General features: G+C 43.7%; 1 protein-coding gene across 2 annotated transcripts; it reads right to left on the bottom strand.

Annotated features, from left to right (window-relative positions):
• Window positions 1–856: 856 nt before the first annotated feature.
• LOC146185543 (uncharacterized) lies at window positions 857–11,392 on the bottom strand. 2 transcript variants are annotated; one of them, XM_084605551.1, is made up of 5 exons: window positions 11,015–11,392; window positions 7,388–7,459; window positions 6,637–6,684; window positions 6,384–6,428; window positions 857–1,137 (listed from the first exon to the last, which is right to left on the bottom strand). In XM_084605551.1, exons 1-5 carry the CDS (start codon window positions 11,034–11,036, stop codon window positions 923–925), a joined length of 402 nt encoding a protein of 133 aa, XP_084461677.1. In that variant the 5' UTR covers window positions 11,037–11,392; the 3' UTR covers window positions 857–922. The 2 variants fall into 2 exon arrangements, with proteins under 2 accessions (XP_084461677.1, XP_084461678.1); XM_084605552.1 differs by lacking the exon at window positions 6,384–6,428.
• Between the last annotated feature and the right edge of the window lie 1,942 nt (window positions 11,393–13,334).

The raw sequence follows: 13,334 nt of genomic DNA, 5'->3' as shown, positions 1-13,334 counted from the left end.
TTGAAAAACTGGCCACCCTCTACAGGCAATGGCTCATGATTTCTAGCGTACTGGAATCTTGTAAGAAAGATATCATTCAGTGCACGATAAAAAGCCCAAAGGAAGTCGAAATTTTCCGAACCCTCCATTAGGGCCTCGCTCATAGCCTTATAGTTGCTTTGGTGCGTTACGCCATTTAAATCGAACCAAACCAGGTATCAGTATCTTAAAGGGGACAAAACGACTTTAAAAATACAGATCAGGGTAAACTTAGGCTTCAATGAATCAAAGGACAAAGCCGTGACAGTAAAGCATATTCACTCTATGAATCAGGTTGTCGGGAAATGCTCCGAATGTAACCGGTTTTCATATGTAGCCCTAATTGTTTACGAGAAAACATTTGACTCTGTCAAAACCACTGAATTGGTATACAGCTAGTGTGGAAACACAGCGTAGAAGAGCTGCTAGTATGAATAGTTGAATATGCCTACAGCGACTGCACATCTGTCATAGTGGTCATAAAGTCAGTAAAATAATATGAATGAAGAAGGGTGTTAGGCAGAGAGACAATAGATTCTGGACTTGATTCCAAAACGAGGCAAGCGTAACAAAGGGCCACAGAAAGTTATAGGTGGGCGGAGAAGAACTCTGAAAGGGGAAAAAAGAGGATGCAGCTGGCAAAGAACCAGATTAATTGGCGAAATATGGGAAATGCTTCTACTGATAAAGCTGATAATGATCGTGATGATGACAGGTTTTAGAGCATTTAGGTTTCCATGCCTTTTGTCTTCTCGCGCATTTAGCGTAATACGAGCTTGTAACGCCCGTGATTATAAATGTGTTCCCTTAATCGCATTCAACGTATACAAGAGGAAGCTTCTGTACGAAAAGAAGTTTATTCTCTGTTCACACGTTTCCAAGAGATTCATGAAGAACGATGCTCTCAGCTGTCCAGTGAGGGCACCTGGAAGGACAGACCCGCTGCGGCCTCCCGACGTTCGGCTTCCGCCAGCCTGCGGATGGTCTCCCTCCGCTCCCTGGCCTCCCTGCGCTTCTTCTGGATGAAGGTGGGAATGCCCACCGCGAAGAAAATGAGGAACAGGCAACCAAGCATGACGACCACGGGCCCCGCGGCGCCGAAGTCCTCGTGGTGGCGACCTGCGATGGGGTCAACAAACGCTGTCTTAGCAAGATCTATGGGAATGTAGTTGGTGCATGATTGAAATTGGATGAAATCTTAAGTACGGATAAAATACGTAAACAGGACTGTACATAAACGCTACTTCAATAAGGTGGTCTGAAAATTTATCGCATCGACAGAAATTTTATTTAACGTTAGTAAATTAAAATAAAAGAGCTATGATGAGCTTACGAAGACTACGCTGCTGCATGATCCTAGGCAATTATCTTGAGTGGATAATCCAACTTCTTGAATGCATTTCATTCGCTAATTCCTAAGGAAAATTAGTTAACTCGTTTGGGGCTAACTATAAAACGCAGGTTTAATCGCGAGAAGGTTGAAAAACGTCAATTCTCGGTGTTTTCTTCAAAACACCTTGACCGGTATGAGATCTAGGGTTTGACGAAACCTCGGCTGGACGGGTAGTAATTCATCTAAAAAAAGATGTACGAATGAAAAGACCACCTTGAACAGTTTTTTATATGAGAAAAACAACAACAAGAGACCATAAAGTTGCCGCTGACTACACGTTCCCGCATCATGAAGTTAGTGATATTGTGAAATATATGTACATCCTTGTACATCCGCCGCGACAGTCCTTTATGCCACGCACCGAGATTGTTCATGTCGCCAGAATGAAGCTCTACTACCCCTCCAGTAGTTCGTCCTAATGCGCACCGGGACTGTGCTTTTCGTGGGGGGGTAATGTGACATATATGCCCTGCATCGCAGGACGTAAAAGAAGACAACGATCAGAAGGAGTGACACAGAAGACGACAAAGTGGCAGCAACGTTCAGTGCTAGAAGAAGGTTAACGCTGCTGTGATTCTGTGCTTTGTGTACTGCGTCATCCTGAAATAACCTTCGTGCACTAACCTTGCCACGTAACAATATCAAACGTGCCCCTTTCGGAGAGACAAGGATATGCCAAGCTCCAATGAATAAAGTGGCTGCGGATCACAGCGTTGGTTCCACGATCTGCTCGAGTACTCCGCTTTGTTAGAAACACGATGATTCAGTATAGGAGCGCACTGCGCCGTCGCCGTTCTGTGGCACAGCACACGTTGTCTTCCCTCTCAACATGACCGCGCCCATGATCCAGAGCCATGACTGTAGAAAACAGTGTACCTAGCTAAGATCCCCGATGAATTTCCGTATTGATCGTCAGGCCGTTTATTCACTAAATAAAAATGCACTACTGAATTACTTCTATTGGACAGCCTTGGAAAGAAAACAAGCCCGTATCCACCTCAAAATTTTAAAATCTCACTGGACTCCTTTGCAGCTTAAATAAAGGAGTACTATGCTCAGCGTACTCTGAAGACGACTAACACGCGCATTCCTCACTATATAATATGTATTTACACTACAAAATTTTCGGCTGAAATAAGCCACAGAACGGTTAGTTAATTTATATATATTTTTTTGATAGCAAATCAAGTACTCTCAAAAACTTTGTTGACTTAGTTCAGGTGTTTGCCTGAAACTCTGCAGCGGACAAATTATGGTACAGAGCACTGTCGCCTTTTATACCTTGTCACAAGTGAGCACCACCTATGCAGGGTGCAATATGGTTGCCTCGTTAAATATTGTGTTTTGCCTATTTTCTCCTTCATGTTTTGTACTAGAGAGGCTTGCGAATTGCAGAGCTATAGGCCTGTAAATCGGAAGGAAGCAGTCCCATGCTTCATAATTAAAGGATAATTTAATGAAAGCTAAATGTGGCTTTTAGCACAACCCACATGTTTTAAGGGTCCTCGTATTTTCTCAGTACCTTTGTTGTTTAATGAAAAGATTTGTTATACATACGTGCAGAGAACTTAGGAAAGGAGAGGGGAGTGGGAATAACGTGCCTTTCTTTCCCGTTCAGTCATTCGGGCGTCTAACTCTTTCCAAGTAAAATAAACTGCATAGTCTTGTGCAATGTTCTACATGAGTGGGAGCCAAGTTTCAAAGAAGCGCCTGGGTAAACGGTGGGAGTAACTATATTACAGCGTGAGGGCCGAAAGTCGGCTACAGAAGGCCTGCTCAGTGCCACGGTAACGTTTCTTGAGCAGAAAATTTGGGATGCGTGATGAGCTATGGGCTGCGTTTCCTTTCCCTCAGCCCCTTATGCAGGAATTGGTCGTCTGCACTTGGTGATGTTTCTATCTGCCTGCATCTCGCAACGTATTTGCGCCGGTTCTGCCGTCACTGGTGACCACGTAAAAAACAAATACTAACCCAGCGGTGCACTCTGTACACCTAGTATTCGTAGGGCCCTAGTGCCATTTAGTAGAAAAGACAATAGCGAGTTTTAGAATATCGGGACCCTACCAGGTAATTGAAAGGGTAATTGCGGGATGGTAACGAGCACGCGTGGAATTCTGCGCTGAAAGGACAAGAGGTGCTGCTTTCATTTTAGGCGTGCGCACTCATTCCCCGCTATTCTCTTATTTAGCCCCCTATCCGATAAGGCTCCTATTCGAAGCTTCGCTAATTAATACGATGCCTAAGCTGCGCTGACGCTGCCTTTAGCGCTACCTGCTTGCTGGAGCCGGCTGTGAGCTTAAACAAAGAAAACAAGCTTCGCCATACATGCAGAAATGAAAACAACGCGATGGTGCACGTTTCGAAACCGCCTCCCTTTGGTCCCCGGCTTTCCGGGGTTAAAGATGGCATGTAAACAGTTCTTGGAGTGCGACATCAAGAGTCTGCGGCCGCTATCGTCCAAAAACCTTCATGACGATAACCCTGCACTTTAATCATTGACAGCACTTGACCGACAAAGTAAAGGTATAGGGCAGACTTGGCGCTTCCCTTTAGATGATTAGAAGGGGCATGCCGTACCCATTTCCCAATGTTCGCACGCCTATGAGCGAATGGCAGCAAGCCGGATAAATGTGACGTTTAGACTCAAGGACACGCAAGAAAAAAAGCATATAATTTTCTACGCACAATATGTTTCAAGTTGGCAACTTCGCTTGATTAAAGCTGTAGGTCGTTATTTAATGTACACACCCAAGGAACAATCAGCGGCTGTTAAAATGTGTACTTTATTTTATTTTGGCTTTTAATTTTAGGTTCCATACCACTATTTATAGCTTGAGGTGCCATGCGTCGATGCATCAAGCTCTATGCTTTTAATTTTGCTTATAGTCGACTCTTTTTTTGGTCAGTTTACTTTTTTGTTTTCGTCTAAGTTGCCTGCACTCTGCACTTGTGTACTCGTACATTTGTATTTTTGTTTCCATTTTTTTCCCACCATTTTCAGGGTGCAATTTTTCTTCTTGAGCCGTGTTTCAGTTTACATCTTTAATGCAGGCATTTCAGTGTTCGTCCTACCCCTTTCTTTCACTTGCAAAACCCCGCAGTAAATGTCTTCGGGGGAATTCTGAATAATTATAGAAGGCACAAAATTTCTTGCATTAAAGTATTAGACATCACGGATGTAGAAATCCGAAATTGCTGATTATTAAAGCGAAGGCTCTACTAATCGGGATGCAACTTCGGCTATTGCTTCGTGAGAACCGAATCACCCTGAAGGGCATCTAAACTTTGAAAGTCTTTCTAAGCTTTGAACAGCCTTTAGACGGCTTCTGCTTATCAATGCAGTACCAAGAACTGAAATACCAACGTTACACTTAGTCTTCACCTTTCACGTCTGCATGCCAGCTTTCCGATCCAAGCCTAGAATACACTCATGGACGAACTACTTCAAACTGCCACATACGGGCGGGTGCTTCCGCGCACTCAGCCGATGCATTCGTCCATGCTGTCATCCCACCGAGTTTTTAATTAGGCGAGTCGCCGCAATGAGCGACAGCGAAAGGGCTTGCCGTAGAGCTAGGAAAGGAACAAAAGAGCACGGGCGTGTGAGTCTGTACTCGCGGTCGTCACGGTCGCAAATTGGCTGCGGCCACCGTTTTGAAGCGGCGTACGGCGCATGTCCAGTCGTGAGCGATTTCGTGCGAATCGTCGAGGTCTGCGTGTGTCCCGACAGGCTTGTGTACGTGTGTATACAGCCGCCACAAATCGTTTAGCGCTGACGTCACCTCAACACTGTCCGCGTGCGCATTCTCTGGACACGGTGAACTGTGGACACGCGGAGGAGATTGCGGAATTGCGCTGCGCCGAGGGGCAGCGTGCTGGTCGTTTTGCATGGTGTGCTGCGCTCTATTGTCACCAAAAGCCACTTAAATTGAGCATGATTTCTGACACGCACAAACGCACACGCACAAAAGCAAACAAACAAGGAAGCGAAGAAAGAATAAAGCTTAGAAATCAAAGAACCGACAAACCAAAAATTACGAGCAAGGAAACGAACACTGAAACAAGAAAACAAGTCTTCCAAATAAAGCGAAGTGTGCAACTATGGTACTCGGCCTCCTGGCGCCTGCCTCTATGCAGTTCCAGTTGTGCCACGGCCATTGTCTCGGAAACAAAGCAGTTACTGTGCGGCAAGTTATCGTTTCGCTGGCTTCACTGCGCGCCGTTCAAGGTCTGTGGCAAAGCTCTACCGTGTAGAGTTACGGACCTGTACGCTCGAGTGCGGTAGTTTTCATCAAAATAAATAGTTGCCGCATTACATGACGCGCTTTCAAAACCTGGCGTGCATTGTATTGTGGCGTGAAAAGGAAAAAGAAATGCCAAAAGACACGGTTTGTGCTTGCTCCCCCTGTGTTCTGTTCGTAGGTGTGTCTGCAGGAAGTGGGGGGAAGGGGGGGGGGGAGGTTGTGTTCCTGTTCAGCGAACTGTGCTCAGAATCAAGGAAGGCACTTGATTTCTCTCGCCAGCAGTAGTCTTCACGTTCTGCTCGCACAGAAATGGATCGGGTTTCATGTTAGCGTTCCTTCTTGCTAGCAATTATTCAGTCTTTACTCTATCTGCCAATGTTCCTTTCGCAGCATTGTAGCCCATGTGAGAAATAAAACGCCCTCTGGATATTTGAATAAAACTGACTCCGTCGAGTGCTATAGGCAGAGGGGGAGCCAGTGACGGGCTTTTGAAAGCTCTCAAAAGTGAGCGGAGTTGTCCCTCCCATTCTCAGCAGAGACTTCGGGTACAGGAAGGGGGGGAGAGGATAAGCAGAAGCCCTGGAGTATAAGGTTTTTGACCTGCGGCGTATTCGCTGCAACCAATGCTGCGATATGCAGCACTGTAAGTGTTGGGTAATGATATACAATAACTTGGGAAGAGCTGCACTCATTGGAGCACTCCTTATAAGCAAGATTCACATGCTCACCGGCAATATTGTTTGGATGATGGCCCCCGAACTCGTCCGGAAATGCTGCAAGTGCAATACCATAACAGAGAGAGAGAGAGAGAGAGAGAGAGAGAGAGAGAGAGAGAGAGAGAGAGAGAGAGAGAGAGAGAGAGAGAGAGAAATAAGCTGAAGGCAAGCGTTATTAAGCTCATGCTTTCCTCTGTAGCTTTATGGGCTTCGAGGACAGCTATACACACAAGAGTAAGAAAGAAACTTGTAAAAAGGTTATTACCTTTGATGAGTTGTTGGGCCTCTGTGACAACGTTCTGGAGCGAGTTGTCTGCAATGATGTGAAGGAATGTTACTTCTTAATTGTCTCTGCTTGGTCACGATCTTAAGGAACTTGGGGAAGAGAGACTAAGGTGTTTAAAATAAAGATAGTCGATTTCAGGCAGCATTAGTCGATGCAATGAGTTTAATATATCGCTGTTCTTTTATATAGCTTGACCTATTCTTCACTTAAGGCTTGGTCGAACTAAACTAATAATAATATGTGACGCACGAATATCATTTACTTCGTTTGCACGTGCAGTTGCACATGTCATTTATAAGCTAGAACGTAGAGTGAGGGTACGCTACGCAGAAAACAAAACGCTATCTGACAGCGCTAATTAACGCCCCAATCAGACACCTTGCCACTTGAAAGTTAAACGGCCTCACGAGCCATTTTAAGAAAAAAAAAAAACATAGAAACACTCGAAAGTTGCGAATATAAAGAAACATAATACTGTCGGATGACACAATGACGCTAATTAAGGACGATAAGGTTGTATGAGGACGTCTGCACGCCAAGTCGTCTTTAAGAACTGCGCTAGGAACTGCATTATCGGAGTATGAAATGAGCCTAGCATTTTAGGTGTGCAGTCACTAATGACGGTAGTGTAAAATATTGACTACAAAAAACATTTCAAAAGTACGTATTTCGTTTCAAGACGATTGTAGTCTGTAATTTGACCATAAAATTCACGCGGTGAAAAACTTACTAGGTAATATGAAGGGGCTCTCATGCGGAGGCAGCCTGGAGATGTTGCGCGTTCCGTTGCCGGCAAGAATCGCTGCAAGGTGAACAGAGGCGAGCTTACGCGTGATACTACGAACCGAAGGCGACACGCATTAAAATAAATTCTTATAATTTTGCAGTGACGTAAATTCTCCAAAGGGTGAGTGCATCAAAAGAAGTTCAGAGAAATGTTGTTTGTTTATAGGTGAAAATGTTGAAGTCACAACAAAGATTTTCTTTTGCTTTGGGGAAGTTTCGTTCCAAATATGAAGGCACAAATACTGCTCACGGCGGTTGTATCTCAGAATCGGTTATTTACCCACATAAGTAGTAAGAACAGAAAAACAGTCAAAGCGCGTTTTTTGTACTAAAGGCGTCAACAATTTAACAGCCTTTTCTTTAAAATTCGCGCTTCAAAGTTATTAAAATATTTCAAGTTATTAAAATATTTCTCGCTCCCGGAGCCATTGCTTCTGTGAAGTCTGCAGCTGCGCAGTGCCACCTTCTGGCATTTTCTCACGGCCGTTTGTTAAATCACTTCGTTTTACGGCAGCGAGGCTGTCAGAAAGGTAGTTCCTGATAACAATTTGTAAGCCTGGTGGGAGAGCTATCTTGTCAGTAGCGAAAAAAAAAAAAAAACTGCGTTATATTCAGACTTTTGTTCCAAATGAACGCGAAAGGCGTTTTAACAATGATTCCTGGAAAAAAGTATTTGTGTTACAATCGTGTAAATACGGCGATACCCTATTTCACACTATTCCTAAACAGCTAAAAGATTTTGTAACGATAAGGTTAAACGCGATTTCTAGCCCGGCCCCCGCCCCCCATTTTCCGAATAATGAATTATGCCTTTCAGCAAATGCAACTTGACAGCCCGAAAAGCTTTGGACAGATAGCGCAATCTAAAATTTATCCTAGGGAGATAATTTTATTAACAGATGGGGAGGGTGTGCGAATAAAATTTCAAACAGAAATAGCCTCCCATTTAATGCAGCTAATGATTGAGATAGTGTATATTTAAAATTATCCGGAAAGAACCGAACATATCCTCAACTTTCTGAAAACTTTTGAATTAAGTGGCGAGAAGCTCGAGTAAGGCACAACGTAGATTCTTTCTACGACCGTTAAAAAAATAAAAAGAACAAGAAAAAAAAGGAAGGACGAAAGAAAGACAAAAAGATAGAGAGAGAGACAACAAGAAAAAAAAAGAAAGGTGGCCTAGGACGTTGCTCAGCACGCTGTCTCGACCCGTCTGCGCGGGACGGAAGGTTAAGGCGGCGTGACGCGGTTCATATAACCGTAGCAGCATTCACAATAATCATACATGGTTTCCAGACTGGGCGGCGCGAAAGGGCTTAGAAGCCTCCCCTTTATGCCAAATCTCAGAGACTGTGGCTCTTACTTCTCTCTCATCCCTCTCATCTATCGAGAAGTGGCGATAGTTTTTGTAAATTGTCGTCAGTAGCAAAATGTAACATTTTTACACGTATATGGCATGACAATTAAAGACTTAGTGTTATCATGAGAAGTTGTAAGTGGATGTTCAAGAAGGGGATGGTGACAGAAAAAAAAAAAGCTCGCACCGATACTTGCTCCAACTTTGTCGTTAGCATCCCTGACACAGAATGTCCTCGTCGTCTTGGAATTGCATATGCCGTAACAATCTATTCACCTCAGCGCGTGTACACATCTCCTTGGATTAGGTCAGTGTTCTACGCTATATATTGTCGTGATGGAGTGCTAGAGCTGTCTTTTCGCTCTTTCGCACTATTATCCGCTCAGTACAAGCATTCGTATATATAGCGAATATTTAAATATTCGATTCGTACATGATTCAATTTTGAAAGGGTCCATTCGGAAGCTACAGCTTGGCTTCACTTCATGATCTGTTCAAGAAATACTTAAAGCAATCGATCAGAAGAGATGCACCATCAACCTGACGTAATAGTGGCATCAATGTTCTAAGAGCTGACCATGCTAATGACACCTTGACACCAACTTGGCACATTCCAAGTGGCTGCTGGGACGTTGAACGTTTTCTAAGTGTACACATAGACACGCGTTTGCATAGCAATTGTAATGTAGGCGAGAAAAAGACTGCAGCCATCTAAAAAGGCAGTGTCCGATTTAACAAAGGTTACCCTGCTGAAAAGGGCTGATTAGATAAAGAAAAATTACGAAGGAAACATCTATGTCCTGCGTCGAGCCAGAGTAAGCGCTAGGGATCACTTACCTTAAAAGCACCATAAAAAACGAATTATGTAATTATTTTTTCAAACACCCGAAGTGTATACTACTTATACCCGTATTACATGAGCAAGCAAAAAGTCTTTCACCTAAGCGCTCTTTTAGTGTGTTGAAACACTTTTATTTAAAAGGAGTTGCATAGCAGACAGACGGCGCTGGCGATCTCATTTTAGCGTTTCCTACCGAGGACACTATCGAACGCGTGGCGCTATGTTGAAATAAAACCACTCAGAATAAACCAGCGTATCGAAACATATAAAACAAATACGTGTGTTATTACACGTTGTGTATAGGAAATTTAGCTACAGTATGCTCACAAACGTTAAATTAAAGATGGCGCGCATCCGCATCGGCGGTTAGCGTCATCATGTGGCATCTTCCAACTGCTTACGAGAGTGCTGGAGAAAAAGTGCATTATTTCGCCTGGCTAACCTTCTGCGAAGCATAAAATTCTTTTATAATGTGTAAACGTGACACAAAATGCAGTTCTGCTTCCTTTCTATATTAAAAGATAATCATAGCTGTCCACTGGGTTGGAGGCTGGCCTTTTCAGACGTAAAAGAGATCGGCGATCTCCGCTTTTGGAAAAGATCGCTTCTTGAAAGGCGATTGAATTCTGCCGTGTGTCTGCGGAAGAAACTCTTTTCGGGGAGGTGTCTTTTTTATCCAAATGCCTTTACAGTTCCTCCGTGACACGGGTATTAGACTTTCAAGATATGGGGCCCCGTTTTTATTTCCATAATTCTGAAAAAGATTGGATTGAAAAGCGAAGACCCCATAACGACACTTCAGAATCCAGTGACTCGTTAGTAATTAATTTGGCAGCTCTTTCATGATTTATAAAATGCCGACTCAAAAAGTGTTTCCCCGAACGGCTATCGTGTTATAGCTGTGAAGCCATAATACTGCGTCGCAGTATGCTGACTTGGATTCGCTTTGGAAGCAGAGAAAATGTTTAAGCGGTTAGTGTTTTAATCGTGGCTTACTGCAAAAATTCTCCAATATCCCCTTTCTGCCAGTGAGCGAAACATGGTTACTAGCAATAACCGGCGCTATGTTCATTACTTTCAATACGCACAACAATATACCCTCATGTTGTTCGCACACAACTGAAGTACCTGTTCGCACTAGACATTTCAAACACTTTACACTACATAAAAACCACGATCGCGAAACGAAGTTTATTGGTGCACCGATAGGAACGGTACGCGGTACTTGATAAGCTCTAAATATAACCATTAATCTACGAAGAGAGCAGGAAAATTTGCACCCAACAGTGAGCCGTTAAGTGTGCTAAAAAGCGCTACAGAAAATGTTCACAACAAATAATGACAAGAATCAAAGAAGGCAAGTCCGTACACACCGAACGGGTGGTTGGCGTCCATGGCAGTGCTGGAAGATTCACTTCATTCTTCTCGTCGTTTGAACTTGCGGTCAGAAGCCATCCACGCGTTACGCACGCCCAACAGCGACAGTTTTGACAGTACAAGGAGATGTGCTGCATTCATATGATCGTGAATAGTTGAGGAGCTAAACAGTCGTGAGAGCAGCTTATCTGTCCCACACGTCGCACGGGAAGAAACACGGCGTCCACTCGCAAAAGCATTTGCAATAATTCGCTTTATCGGCGTCAGCAGGAAGCCTATACGCCCCTTATTTCAGAAACCCTGGAGGGATTTGAACGAACGGCCGAAGAAGACCCCGGAAAGTCCTATTGTGAGTTAGCGGCCAGCCTATCTCAGCACACGCCGTCTAGCCGACTGCAGTACAAACACCTTCTACTTGACGTCAAAGCTGGATAAGTGAGGGGGAAGAAGGGGAGGAAAACTGTTACTGGCTCGCGTTACTTTCTTGTCACCCAAATGAATGAACGCATTTATTAGCGAGAAGTGCGTGTTTTAGGCTAGTCTCCTTTGCCGAGCTAGCACACTCAGGCTCAAGTGAATGAAGAATAATGCACCGGAGCTTCATACAGCATAAAGTTCTGAATCGAATATGTTCGCCGGAATGACTACGTTCATAATGGTGTAACAGGAAAAGCTTCATTTATGGCGCGCCAGGACGCGAAGGAGTGCTTTAATTTATTCTAAACACGGACTTTCGTCCTGTTGATCAATATCAGGGCGTTCTGCCAATGCTCTATTTCGATGCCTTTTCCATGGCCTTCAGAAAGGAATCGAAGATTAATTAAAAATATATAGCTGCACCTCTGAAAAAAAAAACACAAAGAAAAGGTGAACCTTGGCCCGGCTAGCATCATCAATGCAGTCCTTGTTTCCCATAAATGCCAGAAAAACACATAAATATATGTTTCTGCGGTATTAGTCTATGTCAGTAATATGGCTTGTTGAATTTTCAGCTGTGGGAGGCGTTTGCAGCTGCTGTTTTCATCAGCTTGAGGGAACCATTGACGCGCTTTTGATATTTTCAGTCCGGAATCCGCAGCAGTCATTCTGTTTTGTACAAAGGATATCTACCTATCGTAGAGCAACGCACTGGACTATAATCTTATCGGTCGGCGAAGGCATGAAGTTTGCATAAAAGCGGGTGGGGCAACATCCGAGAGACGACAACCTCGTTTTTGTAACGTGCCAGAAGTATGGAGAAATCGGTAACATATTTGCTTACGCCGGCTGAAAATCCAGAAACACTGCTACATTCTCGTCCCACAGAGCAAGAAAGCCTTCCACAGCGTCTTTTCGGCCAGTCAGCCTTCTACTGTTACCGTCATTTTCGGCCCGATGATGAGGCCACTTGACTGGCCGGCTTCCGGAGTACCCACATTTGTGTGAACTCCAAACGGTTGGTCACATATATCGGTGCTATAGCAGAGAAGCCAGACGGAAACAACGACAATGGACTATCTCTCGGGAATGTGCAATATCTTGAAAATGTTTAAGTTTGATATTTGCGCTAAGGTTTCATTCTCCGGATGAAGAGCAATATTGCCTTGACTGTTTTTCTAGACAGAAACATAGCAGGGTGGTTTTTATATCAGTTTTCTGTTGGCATCTATCAGCTGACACCACACCGCAGTCCGGAGCTAAAATAAGCGGTTTGCCTAACATCGAAGAAATTATTCAGTAATTTGGTGTGCTGTAAATAGTGCATTGCGAAGCATCAAATTCGAATGGTAGAGTATCCGCCACTCCAGCGGGACGTGGAAAGCGTTTAGGCAAGGAATGAAATTCATGAAATACTATACAGACGAATAACTGGCTTTAGTGTGAGGTGTCTTAAGAATAATGTTAATTCTCACTGGTCATTTATCCCCTTGAATATGTTTTAGAAACACACAATTATAGGCATTGATGCTTAATAACTATGTAAAGGATTTTCAGGTTGCTATAATTTTTTTGTTGCAGAGTAGGCGTATCACCGCAGTAAGAGGTAGCTTTTCATTCCGAATATTTGAGAGCAGCAGAAAGGAACGTATAAGATAAGAACTATTTCTGCTTTTCTTTATAGAAGGCGTATGATCGTATCAGCATAGTTTGTGTCATGCCCGTTTCCCAAGGAGTAAACGCTTATCTGCTCTCTGTGGGTAACACTGATATGAGGGCCAGTGTAACACTTGCCGTGCAAATTGCAGCTTAATAAACTTTTTCCCGTGATTCACGCTTTCGCAGCTGAGTCTCATTTCTTTGTTCTTGAGGTACGATTGAGAACACGACAAATAAGTC

The sequence above is a fragment of the Amblyomma maculatum genome, chromosome 6 (assembly GCF_055883805.1).
Source record: "Amblyomma maculatum isolate TAMU_Amacu chromosome 6, ASM5588380v1, whole genome shotgun sequence".
Classification (NCBI taxonomy): Eukaryota; Metazoa; Arthropoda; class Arachnida; order Ixodida; family Ixodidae; genus Amblyomma; species Amblyomma maculatum.
This window is presented reverse-complemented; position numbering and strand designations above follow the sequence as displayed.

What these genes read in the sequence shown, in the direction of transcription:
- LOC146185543 (XM_084605551.1), bottom strand. Translation starts at nt 11,036, where the DNA reads ATGGACGCCAACCACCCGTTCG. An exon ending in GAGCCCCTTCATATTACCTA is followed by an intron (nt 6,685 to 7,387) that starts GTAAGTTTTTCA and finishes ACATCATTGCAG; the next exon opens with ACAACTCGCTCCAGAACGTT. An exon ending in TCATCCAAACAATATTGCCG is followed by an intron (nt 1,138 to 6,383) that starts GTGAGCATGTGA and finishes ACCCCATCGCAG; the next exon opens with GTCGCCACCACGAGGACTTC.